A 20,408-nucleotide genomic window follows, 5' to 3' on the forward strand; every position below is an offset into this window, starting at 1 on the left:
TTGAAGCATCTGGCCCTGGCCACTGTCAGAAGACAGGCTATGGGGCTAGATGGACCCATTGGTCTGACCCAGTATGACCGTTCTTATGTAAGTGGGGTCAATGTAGAGACTCAGATGCCAGCTTCATGCTTCCATTTTTCTGATGAAACTTGTAACAGGGTTCACTCACCACTGTGGCACCTTCTGCTGCCTGTTTGGGAATTAGCTCTGCGTGTTAACGCTCCCTCTTCAGGTGTTGCCTCGCCACCATCATTCCTGTTCTAGAACCCATGTCTCCCCAAGGACTGCGGCATCCTCTTCAGCAACACAGCCCCCTGGCCATGCCACACACTGTGCTCCCCACTTCGGGGGGACCTGCAGTCCATTGTTCAGCCAGTTCCCTTAGTGACAACTGCAGCAAATTGTCTGGCCACTTCCTCATGGCCCCAGCATCATCTTTTCCCTTGCCTCAGGGCCTCAGCTTGCAAACTCCAGCAGCCAGAAGGAGCTGTCTCTTTCTCTCCTGGTCCCTGCTAGCATCACTGCTCTGTCCAGGGTGCTGGCAGCTCTCTCAGCCTTTCACAGGCATAGTCCTTCCTCCCTGGGCTCCCAGCAGAGAACTGCCTTCCTCTGCCCTGCAGCTCCCTTTTTATATGGGCCTGCTTGGCTGCTCCCTTCAGCCCTTCTTTGATTGGCTGCTTCTGACACAGCCTCCCTAGGGCTGCTTTTAACCCCTTTTCTGCCAGTGAGGGTTAGCTGCCCCATCACAACTCTCCTAGGGAACAACTCTGCCTTTCATTTTAAAGCACTAGATTAGGATGCAGGAAATTCTGAGTTGTATTCCTAGCTCTGCTACAGACTTCATACATTATATTGGGCAAGTGTGTCATAATACATATGCACAAAGAAGTCAAATTACAGTTGCATTAAAACATTTAACACGCTGATGGCTTTCATTGTCATTTTCATGAGGTTTTTTATATTTGCTGCTCTTACAGGTGAAGATTGCATATGTGAACTTTGTTAATCACTGTTATGTGGACACTGAGGTGGAAATGAAGGAAATCTATGCTAGTAACCACATTTGGAAATTATTTGAGAACTTCCTTGTTGATATGGCAAGGGTAAGCTTTATGATGCATTACATATTACAGAATGCACATTTAAGATAGCTGAACGGGCAATAACTTTTCTGCTTGAACTTCATATGTTCTATTAACCATATTTTCAAATACATGAGAGTGAAATGAATGAAATCTTCTTTAATGGTGCATAATTTCAATTACAATTTTCTTATAATTATTTAACCTGTTTTATCTTAAACACTGCCATCCTTTTAACAAGGCACATCACCACCCTGGAGATTCTTTTTATTTTTTAAGATAAAGGTATAAACTGGATTTGGCTGGGTTGTGGGTGTGAGAGACTCAGTGTATATCAGCAAGATCAATTTCAAAATTACTGTGGGTCTAGGAGCATTTATTGCACATTGTTATGCAGGTTATTAAAAATGCAATTGTCCTTGGCGCTTCTGTGCTCTTTTAGGATGGTAGGGCTCACAGGGCAAGAGACTATATCCTTGGCTGGTCACCCCAGCTAGCTGACTTATCCTCCTGCCATCACAGTCTGCCCTTTTTCATGTGCAGCTTCTTGACAAAAGTGACAAGTATAGTTCCACACTTTTTCAAGCTCCTAGCTCTTACTGCCTAAAAGAGTCTATGGGATCAGGCTATATGTGACACTGTCAGTTAGTACTCTAAGCATTATGAAAGCCTAGGTTTGGAGCCTAAAGGAGTTTCCTGGGCCGTGTCTATACTACGGAACGTACAGCAGCACTGATGTAGCACTACAGCTGTGCCACTGTAAGGTCTCCTGTGTAGCCGCTCTGTGCCGGAGGGAGAGAGCTCTTCTGCCAGCATAATGAAGCCACCGCCACTCATTGGGGGTGGATCTTTGTTGGCAGGAAAGCGTGTACCGCCAACAAAGCGCTGTCCACACTGACACTTTTGTCGGTGAAACGTATGTCAGATGCGGTTGGTGTTTTCACACCCCGACCAACAAAATTTTACTGACAAAAGTCCTTGTGTAGACGTAGCCTTGGTGTCCTCATAGTTGCCATTTTATGTACATTAGGAACAGTCATAACTGATGGTCTCTGCTTACGAGAGGCCTAGGAGGTAGAATAACAGGTGTTTTTGCAAGTTTAGGAAGATTAAGATGCACTGGCAGAGACATAGGGAAGCTTGTGTAACCCAGTGGTTTAGTGTGTGGTTACGTGTCCCCTTTCTAGAGATTGATCTGCATAAGTATAAGAGCCTAGTACTAATGCTAATGGAGTTACTTCTTTAGTTTAAGTGGTAGAGGTCCATGCTTTTAATGCTGAAAGCCATGGATTCAATCCCTGATGCTGAACAAGTGTTTGGAGGTGAGAGCTGTTCTGCTTTTACAGCACACCTCTAAACTGGATGCCTGGCTTTGTCCCCTACATTTTATGGCACTAAATTCTCACTCCTTGTGTTTTCTTTAGTTTAAATTAAAAAAGAGGTGAAAGAACCACAATTCAATTCTGTGGTGGGCTTTCACACCAAAGTAATAGTGCCTCATGAAATAGTTTCTTTGAAACCTTTCACAGAAAATAGCACACTCCTGTAGTTAGAACGATTTATAGCCTAGAGAAGAATAAATTCAGATATTTGTGCAGTACAATAGGTGCTGGAGCCTCTTCACCCCTGTGAAGCAGAAAAAAATAGAGTTTTATTTATTTATTTTTCTGCTAAGAGTTTCAGGGAACAGGATAATGCGAGTGTGTGTGTGTGTGTGCGCGCGTGCGCTTCTCTTTTAGAGAAGGCCATCAGTAATGAGACCTCTGCAAACCCTACACAGCTGCTACCTGTCTTGTTTCTGTAGCTGTTCCTAAAGTGAGGCCTCTTCTGGGCAATCCAGGCTCAGTTGAGAATGAAGATCAGAATTCGTGTTGGAGGGGATTCTGTGCTTTAACCTCTCCGACTTACAGCCAGCAGCATTTTCTTCTGTTTAATCCCCTTCCTCCAGAGGGGTTGCTCTTATCTGACATGGCGCAGTTCTGACCCTCCAGCAGGAGCATTCACAAACCTCTCTTCGCTTTATCTCTCTAATAGGACCATTTTTATAGAAGCAGATATATATAGGGAGGCACTTCCCTACACATTCTGCTACTCCAACCCAGAGACTTTCCTTGGCAGAGACCTCCGATCGCGTTAAATTGTGCCAAATGATTTAGCAGTATGGACATCAGATAGAGGTATGATGCTTGGCACTACCAAGCTCATTTGCACTTAGTCCTCTAATAAGAGAAATTAAACTCCAGATTTTCAGAGGGGAATAGTGAGTGTGTTGTTAATGCATTGTGCTGCCCAGCCCACCAACCATCTCTTTATTCTTTTTTGTGTGTGCACGCACACATGCTCCTTTTTTTTTCTGAAAAAGAATTGCAAAAGTGCACTTTTGTGTTGCTCTCCTGCAGAGCCCTCTGGGTAGCTGCCTAATTAGTTCCTTTTCATTTCCTGGTTAGTAGATCCTTTTCTTTTACCCCCTCAGCTAGAAGAGCATGTCAGAAATGCTCTCTTCTGCTCCATGCTTCAGCCAGGCCCTCTGGGTAACCAAATCTTTTAGAACGTTGGGTGTATTTGCTCAGATCTGCTTTTCGGGCTGAGGCAGTGTCCACATGTTGCAAATACGTCAGCTTTATGTAGCCATCAGGACTGTCAGGAGGCTCTTAGCTTCATGAAAAGATATTACGACAGCTCTCAAAAGAGTTAGAAAGAAGAACCCTTTGATCCTCTATGTTCCAGTGAGCTAAAAGAGCTGCTACTGGTGGGAGGGAAGGGGGCTGGAGGGAGGGAGGGAAATGCTTTTCTTTTAGCTGCTACAACTGCCTGTCAGTGGTGAGTCTGGGAACTGAGTCTGTGTTGTTAGAGAGCGCTAAGGTGGAAGATGGTTAGAGGTATCCTCCAGCTGGATTTCTTTCTTTTTCCATTTGAGAAGTTGACCTGGTTTTTGTTATCAGATTCAAGATCCAGTAAAGGGTGGGAGATGATAAAGGGTGCGGGAGGATCATAGGATTGCCATTCTGTTATGGGACCTGTGGTGGAGGAAGATGGACCCCTTCAGTGGCTTTCTAGCAATGTTTTTTTTAGACAAGCGAGGGGGAAATCTTAAAAGCATTATGCAGTTTGTAGTTTTGACAGTTGGTAAAATTGCCATGCCAGCACCATGCAGCTCCCTGTATTCCTGTTGGGATCCTGAACGTTGAGCCTCAAAGCTACTGGTTCCAGCAGAAATCGGCATGCCGCTTAATTAAAGGCAGAAGAACATCCAAATGGATTTAGGTCTGTGATCTTTTCAAGAAGTTTTGATTAGTACCTGAACCTTTGTTTACCTCCCCTAGAGCTGTGGGGAAAAATGTCACACCTCTACTGACCCTAGTGGGTTTTTAATCTCAGTTTTATGGTATAGCTACTGTTGCTTTTCTGTCTGCGTAACCATTCCCTTTCTTGCTGTTGGGAAAAACACTATGCGCACTCCATGCCTTGATGATCTTATACATTAAAATCGAACACGCCTTTTTCCAGGGTTCTTCATGCACCTGGGTCTTACCTTGCTCTCTGAAGACTCCCCTAACTGCCTCATGGCAATAATGTGCCTTGTATTGTCCACTCATACAGTGTTCTACTCAAAATGTATTTGTATTACAATAAACTGCTTTTTTAAGTAGTGTCCCTCTGGGTGCTCCACTGTAGCTGTGCTTGCATCCCTGTGCTGCTGATCAGAGAACTTTGGTAGCAGTGTCTGTTCGGCCCGCACATGTGTTGTCCCCCTCACTGTGCTCTGCCATGAGGCTAACCAGCATTGGGAGGGCAAATCCTCCACAGCTCCTTCTCAACCGCCCCTGGCTTGAGATGGTGCTTTTAGCTGTCCATTTATTGGATCATTAACCCACTAAATACTTGCTAATCATTCTTTTAATTTCTTTTGTTGCTATTACTTAGTTTCCTTTGGATTTCTTTTTCTTTTTGTTCTTAAAATGTGTTTATTTTAATTTTTATTCACCCTGCTCCCTTGTCCAGGGACCACCTCGGGATGGGATATGCCTGGTTCACCAGGCTTTAAGAGGTGTCTCAACTTCAAAGAGGCCATCCTGGTGATGGACAGACATCCTCATTGTGTTCATTGCCTCGGGGAAAACCACATTCCCCAGAAGTGGTGGTTTCTGCCAGCAGCTGAAACCGTGGTCCCAAAAGGACTGAGAGCTGAGACTTAAACTCCTAATGAAAGCAGCTCTCCAACCATCTTCAGACCCAGGCAGCAAGGTTCTTCATCACTGCCCTATACATTCAAGGGCGGTGAGCATACAAAGACAACTATGAGCCACTCATACAAGGCTTCTAAAAAGAGGGCTGTGAATCCCCCAGAGCGAGCCCTGAACCAGCTGAAAAAGTTCACCAGCTCATTTGGTATCATCGGCACTGACAGCACTGAAGCCATCCAAACGTGGATGGAGCAAGTTGGGCTGCCTAACGACCCGATGGGCATTGGACAAGACAAGGACAGAGACCTTGCCTTGGGGAAGACTCCATCAGCGTGGACAACAGCATTGGTACCATCAATGGTACGTCAAACACCATTGGATCATTTAACCCAGACTACATCACCAATTCACCAATTCCGTCAGTACAGTCATCCTAGCACCGACAACCACTCCTGGTACTGGTACCTGTGGCACCACAAGACTTCAGATACTCAAAAGACATGACAATATCTGACATACCTGACTCTCCTCTACTTGGTACCAGGGCTCCGGAACCAAGTCTGCTTTGGACTCTAGATTTCCCTTAGGCATTGTGCCATGCATCCCTATTCTTCAGAGGGGAGTCAGACAGTGAGCAGGAGGAAGTGGGCTCCTGTCGTTCCTTCCACACAACTTATAGTGCTCGTTACAAATCCGGACCTCCTCAGCCGTACCATCCATCTGATTCTCAGCCTCCCTGGTAGGGACAACAATGGTTCCCACCGTCCTAGTGGCCTTACTGGGATCCATGGCAGGCATATAGACATCATGCCTCCCGAAGTTCTAGCATGGCCCACTAGGAACCTATGAAGTGCCCTCAAGAGGTGATGGAGGAACAGGAGGCTGATATTGAGGAAGAGGTCCCACCTTAGACCAACATCTCCTCTTCCTCACCAGGTGAGGCAGTGATGCCCCCTCCATTGTCCTTTGCAGAAGGTTTTTTAAACTTTTTCAAAACCTAGCTAAGAGGGTGGCTGACACACTGCAGTTACCACTACAGGAGGTGAGAGAATTACATCATAAATTGCCGGACACTTAGCACTCCTCTTTCTCATCCAAAGTAGCTCTTCCCATCAACAAGGCTATCTTTGAGCCAACCAAACTTGTATGGCAGACCACTGCATTGGTCCTACCAACCTTTAAACAGGCTGATAAATATTATGTGCCAGCGAAGGACACAGAATTTCTTTTCTCCCATCCACCCCTAATTAAATCATTGTGGATGTGGTAAATTCCAGAGGTCTGCAACATCAGGTGGAATCAGTCCCCTATGGTTGGGATTGGAAATGCCTCTACCTATTTGGGAGAAAGGCTTATTCATCTGCCACACTACAATTCCTCATGGCAAATTTACCAGGCCCTAACAGCAAAATATGACCATATCAATGCACAAAACTCCATTCCTTGATTGAGCAGCTTCCAGAATCTCTCAGAGATCAGTTAAGGGCCATCCTCAGTGAAGAGCAACTACTGCCCAAGATGGCACTTCAGTCAGCGCTCGATGCAGCTGATATGGTGGTGTGATCCATCTCCACTCCCATTGTGATGTGTTGAGCCTCTTGACTTCCCCGAGAAAGTGCAAACAATGTTGGAGGACCTTCCCTTTGAAAGCACAGAATTGTTTGCAGAAAAGACAGATGCATCTCTCCACACTCTTAAAGATTCCAGGGCTATTCTTCAGTCGTCAGGGATTTACCCACCTGGGCAGAAGAGGAAATACAGTCTTCTGCCCTTATTCAAATCTTGCACGGCACACTACCCAACCCAATGCTTTTATGAACCACAGAGGAAGAAGTCTAGGTTCTCAAAATACCAACCATCAGGTCCACAGCCTGCTTCTTCCCAATCGTCCACCTCAAAACAACATCAGTTTTGACTGGTTGGTTGGGGTGCTGACAGACCACTCCCTTCAACACCATCTAACACTGGTCAACCCTTTGCATCGGCTCACTCTGTTCTGCAGCACTTGGGAACGGATAACGTCTGACAAATGGGTTCTGGGGATCATTCGCGATGTCTATCCATTTCACCTCCCTCCTCAACACCCTTCCCCATTTTTCTTCAGGGACCCCTCTCACGAGAGCCTGTTGTATGAGAGAGAGAGAGAGACCACCTCCTCAGTTTAGAAGCCATAGAACCAGTACCTCAACATCTATGAGGCAAAGGTTTTTATTCCTCATTACTTCCTGATACCCAAGAAAGAGAGGTTGGAGACGCATACTAGATCTCAGTGCACTCAACAAATTCGTCAAGACTTAGAAATTCAAGATGGTCACTTTAGTAGCAATTATTCCAGCGTTGCAACAGGGAGATTGGCTCTTGGCCCTCGACCTCCAGGATGCTTATTTCCATATTTCAATCATACCATCCCACAGACGATATCTCAGATTTACGCTGCAGCAGGACCAGTACCAATACAGAGTACTCCCCTTTGGCCTCTCATCGGCTCCCAGAGTATTCTCCAAGGTCCTCTCTGTAGTGGCAGCCCACCTACACTCCCAGGGGATCATGATCTATCCTTACCTGGACAATTGTCTCCTCACTATGTGCTCCTTCGACAAAGCACTGTGGGTTACTCATACGACTGTGAACTCGTTCAGAAGCTTGGACCTACAAATCACGTACAAAAATCAACAGAGATTAGAATTCATAGGAACCAATCTCAACTCTGTGCAAGTGAGAGTCCTCCTTCCACAACACAGATTCCTCAGTGTTTCCGCACTCCTAGAGACAGTGCAAGCCCACCATCGAATATCAGCAAGACATTGCCTTCAGCTTCTGGGGCACATAGCTGCAGGCGCATTTGTGATAACTCATGCCAGACTTTGCCTAAGTCATGGGTCAGCTCAGTTTACAGGCTGAACAAAGACAGCCTAGACAAACCGCTATTGCTACCCACTAAGGTCATACAACCCTTGAAATGGTGGAAGGACCCAGAAGGTCTGCACGGTGATTGCGTTCACATAGCCTCCTTTGTCACTACTCCTCACCACCGACGTATCTCTCATAGGTTGGGGTGCACATCTCAACAACCTCACAGTACAGGGCAAATGGTCTCCCTATGAAGTGTGTCTTCACAACAACCTCCTCGAACTAAGAGTGGTCAGCAATGTGTGCACTCGCTTCCTTCTGCTGATCAGAGGCGCGCACACACACAAAGGTCATGACAAACAACATAGCGTGCATGTACTACATAAATCGTCAAGGGAGCTCCAGATCACCATCCCTTTGCGTGGAAGCACTAGAGCTGTGGAACTGGTGCATTTCCCACCAGTGTTACAATATTAGCAGCCTACCTACCAGGAGTGCACAACACGACAGCAGACAGTCTCAGTCACAATTTCCCACATGACCACAATGGGAGATGGACTCAGTGATACTCCATGACAGGCTGATGGGGAACACTGATAATAGACTTGTTCGCCACTTACCTGAACAAGAAATGCCCATGATACTGCTTGAGAGCAGGCCTCAGATAACACTTCTTAGGGGACATTTTCCTTCTCTCATGGGACAAGGGCCTTCTTTACACCTTTCCCCCATTTCCTTTCTTATTGAAAGTTGTATTGAAAATAAAAAGAGAGAGAGCAAATATCAAACTGATTGCTCCTACCTGGCCAAGACAGAGGTAGTACCATTACCTGTCACAATTGGCGACGTGTCTTCCAATCCCTCTTCAACTCGCTTCTTAACTCCTCTCGCAGAACAAAGGATGCACTCTTCATCTCAACCCACAGATACTGCAGCTCAAGGCCTGGCTCCTTTGTGGTTCCAACATGTAGAGAGATCCTGCTCTGAGGAGGTACAGGAAGTGTTACTACACAGCAGGAAATGGACTATCTGTCGTACTTACTTACGAAAGTGGACCAGGTTTCAGGCCATTCCAGACATATTACCCCGGCATCTGCTACTTTACCACTAGCCTTAGACTATCTACTGACTCTTAAGAAATCTGGACTATCTGTTAACTCGCTCAAGGTACATTTTAGCAGCAATAGCAACTTTTCACCAACAAATAGAAGGGTACTCGGTCCTCTCGCACCCAACTACATAGCGGTAGGTTCCTTAAAGGCATAGCCAACTTCTTTCCCCAACCCAGACATCCTACCTCACCATGGGACCTGAATTTAGTATTAAAAAGACTGACCAGACCATACTTCAAACCCATGGCCACTTGTTCACTCATGCAACTTTCAATAAAGATGGCGTTTCTGGTCGCCATCACCTCAGCGAGAAGGATTGGAGAGATAGCGGCTCTTATGGCGCACCCCCCATTTACTGTGTTCTTTCCTGACAAGGTTATGCTAAGACCACACCCAAAATTCATCCCCAAGGTGACTTTGGCCTTTCACATGAATCAACTCATTCACCTCCTGACCTTTTATCCCAAACCTCACCAGGATAATAGGGAAGCCATTCTACACATGCTAGATATAAGGAGAGCCCTGGCCTCCTTCTTGGACAGGACAAAGGCTTTTAGGAAATCTCCTAGGCTTTTCCTCTCCATTGCGGATAGGTCTGAAGGTGCAGTGACATCAGCCCAGAGACTCTCTAAATGTGTCCCGAGCTGCATCAAGCACTGTTGACAGGCTCGTAATTTAGTACCTCCATGTGCTATCCATACCCACTCCTTGGGTTTGTTTTCCTCCTTGGTCACCTTCTTCAAGGATGTCCCCATCCCGGAAATCTTCAGAGCAGCTACTTGGGCATCTGCACATACCTTTACAGAACACTATGCCATCACAGTGCTGATGCTAGCTTTGACTCCGCAGTATTATTGTCCATACTAGACTCGATTCCAGTGCACCAGCCTTCCATGGGGGATACTGCTTGGGAGTCACCTACAGTGGAGCACCCATAGGAATGCTACTTGAAGAAGTAGTTACTCATCTTGTGCAGTAACGATGGTTCTTCGAGATGTGTCCCCGTATGGGTGCTCCTCGACCCACCCTTGTCCCCTCCACTTCAGTGTTCTTATCATGGACTCTGCAATAGAGAGGGAACTGAGGAGCGTTTGCCTGCGCAATGCTGATTAACCTTGTGGCAGAGCACAAGGGAGGAACAGCGCATGTGCAGACCGAACGGATGCTGCTACCAAAGTTCTCTGATCAGTAGCACAAGGATGCAAGCACATCTACAGTGGAGCACCCATAGGAACACGCCTCTTGAAGAACCATTGTTACTGCACAAGGTGAGTAACTTGTGCCTCTCCCAGCAATGACTGGTGCTGTTTGAAGTCTCCATAAATGTCCTTTAAACACTTCTGGCTATTTTGCCAAAGTTTCTGGCTTACAAGGTTCATGTGCCGCTACAGTACTGCGTAATCAGAAGGCTGGATGGCCTGACCTGGGATATAGGTCTTTATACTCTTTTTCTAGCCCTGCCACTGAGTTTTTCTCTGTGAGATTGAACAAATCACTTACCCTCTCTGTTCTTCAGTTCCCTAGCTATCAAATCTCCTCCCCCACAAAAAAAATCCTCAATTTTTTTTACCATAAATGTATGCAGCATAAAATGATGAATGTTGTAGAAGAATGTTGTCTTCTAGGATGCTGTACAGAAGTTGAATCATTCCACATTCTTTCACAGCCCATTAATTGGCCTTAAGATGTACTTCAGTTCAGCTCAAACCCTCTCTCAATGTCCTCCTATCCCCTCTTCTCCTTCTTCCTTCCTTTTGCAAATCTCTCATGTCTTACACTTTAACACTGTGACATGATGAATCTACCATGTAGCTCACCTGGCAGAGTGGGTAGGTCTTCGACCGTTTTTGCAGTTTGTTCCTATGGAGGCTGCTGCTGGCCTCTGCTGACTGAACGCATGGGATTTTGCTTTTGTTATATTTGTGCTTGCTTCCTGCTTGTCCTTTTTTGTTTGCTTTGTTGGTTTTGGTTTTTAAAACTCTTACTTTGAAGGAGCTCCATCTTTCCCATCTGGCTGTAATAATTGAAACCAGCTCCAAATTCAGCACCGTTTGAGATCTTTCTCACTCTTCTAATATAGTAGGTTTATCTTTCCATCTGTCTCCTCCAACCCACCTGGAGGAATGCTCCTTTTTCCTCCTGAGTCTGTCTAGATGCGTAAGGTGGCATGTGATGTGTGGGCCTACAGGAATGACCAGTGTTATCCAACAAACTCATTTGTTTCATGGTGAGGGAAAGAGTAGCCAACTCAACTAGAGGATCTAGTTCAGGAAAGGTAGGGATCGGGAGGGAGTGGAGCTCCCAGGAACAAAGATAATTAAACAGAATACAACTTGACTACAAGGTAGGTATCTTGATTTTATATGTTTAATACAAAAATCAACATTTCTGAAAAAGGATTAAATATCAGTTCTCTCTCTCTCCTGTGTGTGTGTGTGTGTTTCTCTTTTAAAATGTTCAAAGATCACAAGTAACCAAAAGCTAATATTTTCCTTTTCATTGTAGGTTTGCAACACAACTACAGACCGGAAACATGCAGACACATCTCTGGAGAAGTATGTCACTGAACCAGTAATGAACATTGTGAGTGGCTTCTTCAGTTCTCCATTTTCAGATAACAGCACCAGCCTCCAGGTAAGAAGAAGGGAGACTGCAACAAATGTGTAATTCAGATAATTAATGTGTCATCTTCCACTCGCTGGAAGGGAGTGCTGCAACTTTCTTTCCTTCTTTATTTCCTCTCCCACTCCTCATGATTCACACTAACAGTGTAACACCTCCTGTAAATATGCCCTTGACAAATTGTACTCCTGATTACCCTAATCCAGAAAAGGACTCTTTCTCCACAGAGCTTTACATCTGACTTCTGTGACTTCATTGGGACTTCGCATGACTGATCTCTTTGCAAGATCAGGGAACTTTTCTTTGTGTTTCTAAAAGAGGAAATCTTTGTGGCCCAAGTTGGAAAGTTTGCCACGTGTTTGGGGCCCAAGAAATCTCCCCATTTTTTTTTCTGCAGTATGCCATTTTGTTTGATATCAATGGGAATTTTGACTGAGTAAGGACTGCATGATTTGGCACTCTATAAGAATGCCAAACTGGTTTATTTTTCATCCTGTATTGAAGAGTGATAACGGTTGAATTGAGTTGTAATTTGATTATAGAGGCTAAAAGTTATGCATGTAATTTATGTGGTGCATAACCTAGGGTAATTGTAAGGAGGATTTTAAAGTCTAAAATTAGTTGCTTACCTTTTTGTTTTCAGACACATCAGCCAGTTTTTATTCAACTGCTTCAGTCTGCTTTTAGAATTTACAACTGTAACTGGCCAAACCCAGCACAGAAAGCCTCAGTGGAGTCATGTATCAAAACTTTGGCTGAAGTGGGTAGGTGCCAAGTTTTTACTTAATAATTCTTCACTGTGTTTTAAATAAGCCTGAGTTGGGATCCATCCATTATTTTTTGGGTTGTAGCATCCTGGAAATCAAGGCACTGATAATACTAGAAAATTGTGTTATAATTTCATAAGAATGGCCATATTGGGTCAAACCAAAGGTCCATCTAGCCCAATCTTCTATCAGTGGCCAATGCCAGAGGGAATGAACAGGGCAGGTAATCATCAAGTGATCCATCCTCTGTTGCCCATTTCCAGCTTCTGGCAAACAGGCTAGGGACACACCATCCCTGCCCATCCTAGCTAATAGCCACTGATGGACCTATCCTCCATGAATTTCACAATGTAAGTCTCGGAAGCTCTGACTTTCAGGTCTCATTTCTTCCCTTACTTATACGCCATTTGAATCTGTCCGTTCAATGGGGTGGTTCAGGTGAATGGTGGTGTTCAGTGGTGTAAGTGAAAGTAGAATTGGACTCCAAGCAGGTGGCATTCGTCTACACTATTACATTATGACCTCATTTTCTTATATAGAAATGATCTTAAACTGGGTCAGACCATAGGCATTCATAATCATTAAGGCCCTACCAATTCACGGCCATGAAAAATGCGTCATGGACCATGAAATCTAGTCTCCCCATGGAGAAATCTGGTCTTGTGTGTGCTTTTATCCTATACCATACAGATTTCACGGCAGAGACCAGCGTTTCTCAAATTGGGGATCCTGACCCAAAAGGGAGTTGCAGGGGGGTTACAAGGTTATTTTAGGGGGATAGCAGTATTGCCACCCTTACTTCTGTGCTGCCTTCAGAGCTGGGCGGCCGGAGAGTGGCGGCTGTTAGCCGGGCGTCCAGCTCTGAAGGTAGTGCCCCACCAGCCATCCTTACTTTTGCACTGCTGCTGGCAGCAACTCTGCCTTCAGAGCTGGGCTCCCAGCCAGCCGCTGCCGCTCTCCACCTGCCCAGCTCTGAAGGCAGAGCCACCGACAGCAGCAGCGCAGAAGTAAGGGTAGCAGTACTGCAACCCCCACTCCCTACAATAATCTTGTGACACCCCCCCCAACTCCTTTATGGGTTAGGACCACTACAATTACAACACCATGAAATTTCAGATTTAAATAGCTGCAATTGTGAAATTACCAACTTTTAAAATCCTATGACCGTGAAATTGACCAAAATGGACTGCGAATTTGGTAGGGCCCTAATAATCATTGAGGACTCCATTCTGTGGTAAGGCACAGCCCATAGTAATAGGTGGTATGTAGCTGTGTCATCCTTGGAAACATCTCAGGGAAGGAATTAAGGACCGAGCAACCAACATTCCCTCCCTTGTTCCCCTTTGCTCCTGGGGGATGTTGAGTTATTGCTCGCCTGACTCTTATGCTAGCTCAGTTGTTCTGGCCAGTGAGTTGAAACCAAACCCTGATCTTCCCTGATCACTCTTTATTCTCCTGCTCAGGGAAAGGAATAAGTAGGTGCCCTTACATACCCTTTCACAACGTTGGTCTAGGTAGCCTGCCTCAAGGTGCACAGTGGATTCTTACTGCTCTGCCTGTGCACATACTCCCAATCCGAATTTGGCCCTTAAGTCAATTACATAATTTAGTAGTATTGAGCTAGAATTCATTAAGGGCTAGAGTATTCAGTCCTTACTCGCTTTGAAACCAACGGTACTACTTGTGAATAAATGCTCATCCACAAAAGTAGCCCCAATCTAGCCCCAAACTAGTAAATGCTCCAGAAAAAAAACCTATTAAACAATTAATCCATAAAAATTTGAACTTTTAAAAAGAATTAAAATATCATGTTGTCTGTGTCAAAGGAGAAGACTTTAAATTTTCTTCTGTAGGAATTTAATCCTAAAGAAGAATGGTTACAGATATCTAGGTAACATTGGCAAAGGTTCAGTTTTAGGATTGAATTCCACAAAAACATTATTTTAAAGTCTTACTTTGTCACGGAAAAGATGATTTGATGTAGATATTTGAGCCATTTTGATTGACATTTTCCAAACTCTCTCTATTTTGAAATCTGCTCAGCCAAAGCAAGCCCAATCAGTGCTATTATTCTAACCCCATTTTGTGGCACTACTCACTTTCAGTATTTTGAAAGCAGCTAGACAACTTGTGGACAATATGAATAAGAAAGGGAGGGAGGGACAGGATCATGATGACAATAGAAAAGCTTGATAGATATAGTCGCTTTAATTTTTTAAAAAAGTTATAGTAAATAATAGCACCACTCTGGGATGGTCTCTTGGACGTTTGCTGCGTCTGTAACGTTGCAACAACTGACTCTAAATTTAGATTTCAGATTTATGTTACAGTAGTTTCATTTAATGCTTTTGCCAAAGCATCTCATTAACATTTTGTGTGAATTAATCTAGCAATTTAGCAGCGTACAATTTTTATTTGTTGTGCAAACTGGTTTAATTATGGATCCATCTGGCAGGAGAACTTAAAAAGTTGAAGATGTTCTTTGTTCCTTATTCCACTGATTTTTACAGCTTCAGATAAAGGACCCAGTCCTACAAACCCTTATTCATATGACTAATGCTCACTCATGGCAATAGCCCTTCTCTGCTCCTCTGCTGCACTCCTGGTATAAGCGATCAGAAAATTACCGCCTTTGGGAACTAGGAGCAAACAGAGAAGGAATTGAGGGGCTGAAGGATTTTTGTGTCATAATGTCCCCTCATGGATTAGTGTGTTACCACTTGTTCAGATCTGTACCTAAAGTGAAAATCCAGCCCACTTAAGTCAGTGGCCACTTCATATCTACATGGGTACATAAAAGGTTTAGTGTTCTCTTGTCTGTGGCTCTCTCTTGTTTTTTCTGGGAAGGCTTATGTGATGCAAGTAGCAGATGTGAGGTTGACCTTGACTTTTCTTCAAATTGGTGGATTTATTCCATATCTTCTGGAGTTCTTACATTCCTCTATTGTACTGTAATCTGTTGTATTCCGTTTTCTCACATATCTTGTATTGCATGGAGATATTTAAAATAACACTGCTAGATTGTGCTGTTGTAAACTATAAGTCCAATAAAACAGAGGGCCAGATTTGAGTTAACCCTTGCATTGGTACATGAGGGAGAGGAGGATGGCTCGAAGAACCTCCCCCATACTTTGGCCTCTCTCATGTGCTGATTGCATCTAAAGCCCTTGCAACCCTTCAAGGGCAATGGATGTTCAAGGCTAGCTTCACCTAAAGTGGTGGGGAAGAGATGAGGCCATGGCTTCCGCTACCACTGTGGAGTGGAGCTGGGCTGCCCCTGAGGAGCCTCACACTGTATCCTTCTTAGGGGGTTCCTTAAGCACAATCCCCCCTGCAGCACCTACTGGGGCAGGGAATCTTTGTACTACCTCTACTTAGGGCAGGGGTTGGCACCCTGCGGCTCTGGAGCTGCATACAACTCCTTGGCTGCCCACTTGCAGGCAGCCGTTTTGTGTGGGGGTGCGAGGTACAAGCTCTGGCCAGGAGGTGCTTCCCACAGGTGGCTCCCGGCCGGCAGTGCAGCAGGGCTCTGGCCCCATGCCGCTCCTGGAAGCGGCTGGCTGCTGGCACGTCTCTGTGCGCCCCTGGGGGAGAGCAAGGCAGCGTGTCTCCGTGAGCTGCCCGTGCCCTCAAGCACCACCCCTGCAGCTCCCATAGGCTGGGAACCGGCCAATGGGAGCTGTGACGATGGTGCTGGGGGCAGTGTGCAGAGCCACCTCCCCCCTGCGAAGGGCACATAGAGACATGCCCAGCAGCCAACCGCTTCTGGGACGGAGTGGGGCCAGGGCAGGCAGGCAGTCTGCCTGAGCCTTGCTGTGCTGCCGGCTGGGAGCCGCCTGTGGTAAGCGCCTCCCAGCCAGAGCCAGCACCTAGCACCCCTTCCCACACCCCAACCACCTGACCCAGGTCAGAACCCCCTCCTGTACCCAGACTCCGCACCCCCTCCTGCACCTCTGCCTCAGCCCGGAGCCCCCTCCTGTTGATATTCAAATTCAAATGGCAAAAGTTGCATTAAAAGTATTGGTGAGTGATTTTAATACGTTCAATTATTATTAGATGATAAATTCTAGCTCTACAAGTAGCTTTGCATGTGATGCGGCTCTTGAAATATTTTGGTCAAAGACAAAAGCAAAAAAATGGTCCCTCTTCTTTGAAAGGTTGCCGACCCCTGACTTAGGGCTATGTGTCAGGGACACAGTCTGGCGATGATGTGCTGATTTCCCGATCTGCAGGGACATAGTATTTGGGGATTTAAAATATGCACTAAAGTAGTGGTGGTGGTGGTGGTGGTGGTTTGCTGTATTTGCAAACCAAAAAGATTGTGATGGATGAGGAGGAGTTTGGATAAGGCATGAACAAGTGAAAGCAAAGGTAAGGAAAAATTAGAGCTTTTTGCTAATAGCTCTGTATATACATTTAGCTAAGATTTAAACCTAGTGTTGTGTGCAGAGTTTATAGACATGGTGCTAAATCCTGCTGGCCTTTCCTATGTGAGTCTGATTCTGTGCTAACTGAAGCCCACACAGCCGAATTGAAATCTGTAGGTTTTTCATGAGGGTAGCTGAAGACAGAACTTGGCCTATTGGAGAAGGACTAGCTGTGTAAGTAGGGGAAGCTAAGTGAGCCAAATTCTGCCTTTATATATTTACTATACAATTCCATTGAAGACAGTGGAGCAAATCCTCCATACTTTACTCATGTGGTTAGTTCCATTGACTTCAAGTACCCATGTAAGTCAAGGATTTGGCCCACTGGGGTTGCACAGGGTCACCGCAGAATTTAGCTAAGCATAGCCAGATTTTTCAGCTGCTCAGCACCCACAATTGAAGCCAAATACTCAGAAGAACTCAGCATCCACTTAGGCACCTACATAATGCTTGGTACTCAGAAGCGTCCATTGTGGTGCTTATTTTGTTGCCTGGATAGGAGCTTGAACTCTTTGGAGAATCTGCCCCCAGATGCAGTTGCTGAGCATGTTTGAATATCTGATCCCTAGTGATAATGTATATTGTACTCCTTTTTCTGTATGCTGCTCCATCAAGCACAAAATTCTGCTGCATGTCCACATGAAGAGATAAGATAAAAATTTCTTCGTTAATACAAACAGCCATACCAGGCTTGACTTTAGGCTAGATATGTGTGCACTCTCTTATCTGTTTCTTTTTAAATTGAATGTTTGACAATTTCAATGTTAGGACCTTCATGTTTCACAGCATGGTTTTTCTGAAAACTCTGAAAAGATTTTGCCTGTGTCAAGCCAAAGGTATATTGGGCAGATTTATAGCAGGGACCAAAAGTTTTTGCTGGAAAATTAAATTTAGTGTAGCGTTGAATGAACAAACATAATTTTTATTCCTTTCGTTTTGTAGTAGCCCTGGGTTCAGAAATGAATCCTAGCAGGTACAAAGATCATACACAGATTTCCCAGGATATAAAAGATCCATATGATGATAAACTTTTAAAAGCCCTGTTTCAGAGTAAGTTTAAGAAATGTATATTCTGCTCAGTGCTGGCAGGTGGATGTAAGTATTGCCTTAAGAGTTTAAGATCATTACATCTGTTGTCTTACGAGCACGGCAGGAATGTATGTGATCTTCCAGGTCAACAAAAGGCAAGGTGCAAAAGCTAATTTCTTATCTCCCTGAGTCTTCAACTCCTCTTGACTACCAGGGAAAAACTTCGTAAGTGTTTCAGGCTTCCCTTACTACTTTTGTCTCCAGGCAGATTTACCTGCCTTCAGTTCAGAAAGGAGCTATAGGGACTTGTCTCCTTTTGCAGACCTTTCTCAGGCTCTACCCTTCTCATCACTGATACTTTGTGTGTGCTTCTTAACGCTACCTGTCTTTAGCCATCTGTCCATATTTCACTGTTACCTACAGTTATAGTGCAACATATATAACCGAAACCCGCTCCCCTAAGTTCTGAGCTCAGTTAGACTGGACAGTTGCTGGGCAACTAAACCCGCTCTGCACAGTGACTGGAGGTGAGGGCTCTGTGTATCTGTGTTCTCATTGGCACATCTTGAAGTAAATTAACTACCGTATTTTGTATAACACATTGCCACAAAGTTTTAAATCTTTGTCTGAGTAGACTATTATAGACTATACCATAGTTTGGGAACACCTGCCATAAAAATTTGGAGGGCTTGAGGCCAATCCTGACTTTTTTGCATTTTAAACAATCTTGTGAAGTATCCGTTTTTTCACATGGTAATGTTGCAAGATGTCACCCATCCTCACCCCAAAGGGACTGGGCAGTAAGCATCCACTTTCTGGTTACTATTTTCTCATGTTCCACAACCCAGTCGTATGCCGATGAACTCAGGTGAAGAAAAGCATGTCTGGGTAATAGAGCCCAATCCTGCTCCCACTGAACTCAGTGGCAAAACCCACATTGATTTAATGGTGTGGGATCAGACTGTTAGTTTCCAAGCTAACTAATGTTCCAGGGTCCCTTTCAAATAGCTGACATTGCTGCTTAGTTAAGCAATGACTGTTAGTGCATCAGACTCCAACACATGCTTTTTCTTCTGCTACGAGATCAAAGAACTGCAATATATGGAATTACATGCTAGCTAAACCTGAATATGTTATCCCCATTTTCTATAAAATATCTATTAGCATTGTTCTGTATTTCTCCACCCTCAAGGAATCAAAGCTGTTCGCCCTAGAGGCTTTTTATACAGCAATTTTGCATTGCACACAGGATGTCTGCTAATCTATTTATAAAGTTCCTCGTTATAGCTTTTTATTGTAGAGGTCTTACTTATACCTTATTCCTTGTATGCATCTTGTCTACATCTCAGATAGAGAACGCTGTGTAAAGGACCTTTTAGTAGCAGGAGCATGACTTTACTATTACCATCATGACTGAAATAAATGGGATTACTCCACAAGTAAGCAGTGGCAGGATCAGTCCCTACATTTAATTACTTCAAAGTAGCGAAGGTCAAAAAAATCTTCTGGCCTATTTCTTTAGCTCTTCCAAGGCAAGTGATGTCAGTCATTACCAACTCAGATTCTAGGACAATAGGTGGTAGGATGCTGTATGAGAGAAACAAAAAGAGAATTCCAATTCCCATCCTATTGGAGCAGTGGATGCTAATTATAAGAATGCTGTTTCAGCTCACTGCTATTCCACTATAATGGTATATAGAATCTGGGGAAAACCTGTAAGGTTTTGCATACATGTGCTGTAAGGTGTTTTCCTTCTACCATAAAAAGTAATGAATAGGAAACATTAAACTTGGAATCTAGGCTCAATATTATTTTCTTTTTGAAATGATTATTTGTGTGTTAATACCCATATAGATGGACTGTCCTTAAATAATTCCTTCACTTCAGCAGACTTCATTTGACTCCCACTTTAGTTTTTCACAAAATGGAGAAGGAAGAAAACTCCTCTTCCATTTTCAATTTTTTTTAGTTCAAATCAAATGATTATAATATTGTTACATTTCTGACAGCAGGGAGAATACATTTCAGACAAAGCACATATTTTATTCTATTTTAACTGTTTGTGTTTCCCTAATTGCAAGAAAAAAATCAATGATGATCTTTTTGTGGAATGATAAATATTTTAACTTAAGTTTTCAGCTGGAAGAAAAATATGTGCTGCCAATGAAAGGTACCAGATTGGCAGTCTTGTGCCTTGTCTACACAAAGCTTTTATTTCCTGTAGAATTTCCTACTGTTGCTACCATCAATGTCTTTCCAACCAAATTTATTTATTAAGCAGTCAGTAAATGATTAAGGAGCTAGAGAGACTGATTTATGAACCGAGATTAATTGA

The 20,408-nt window shown here is 44.2% G+C and overlaps 1 protein-coding gene across 1 annotated transcript in view; it reads left to right on the forward strand.

Annotated features, from left to right (window-relative positions):
• ITPR2 (inositol 1,4,5-trisphosphate receptor type 2) overlaps positions 1–20,408 on the forward strand; it is a 337,337-nt gene that overhangs the window by 166,146 nt on the left and 150,783 nt on the right. The window contains exons 32-34 of the mRNA XM_074937228.1: positions 978–1,103; positions 11,734–11,862; positions 12,494–12,614. Of these exons, the coding sequence (XP_074793329.1) occupies positions 978–1,103; positions 11,734–11,862; positions 12,494–12,614 (376 nt within the window). The remainder of the gene's footprint in view (positions 1–977; positions 1,104–11,733; positions 11,863–12,493; positions 12,615–20,408) is intronic.

The sequence above is a fragment of the Natator depressus genome, chromosome 1 (assembly GCF_965152275.1).
Source record: "Natator depressus isolate rNatDep1 chromosome 1, rNatDep2.hap1, whole genome shotgun sequence".
Taxonomy (NCBI): Eukaryota; Metazoa; Chordata; order Testudines; family Cheloniidae; genus Natator; species Natator depressus.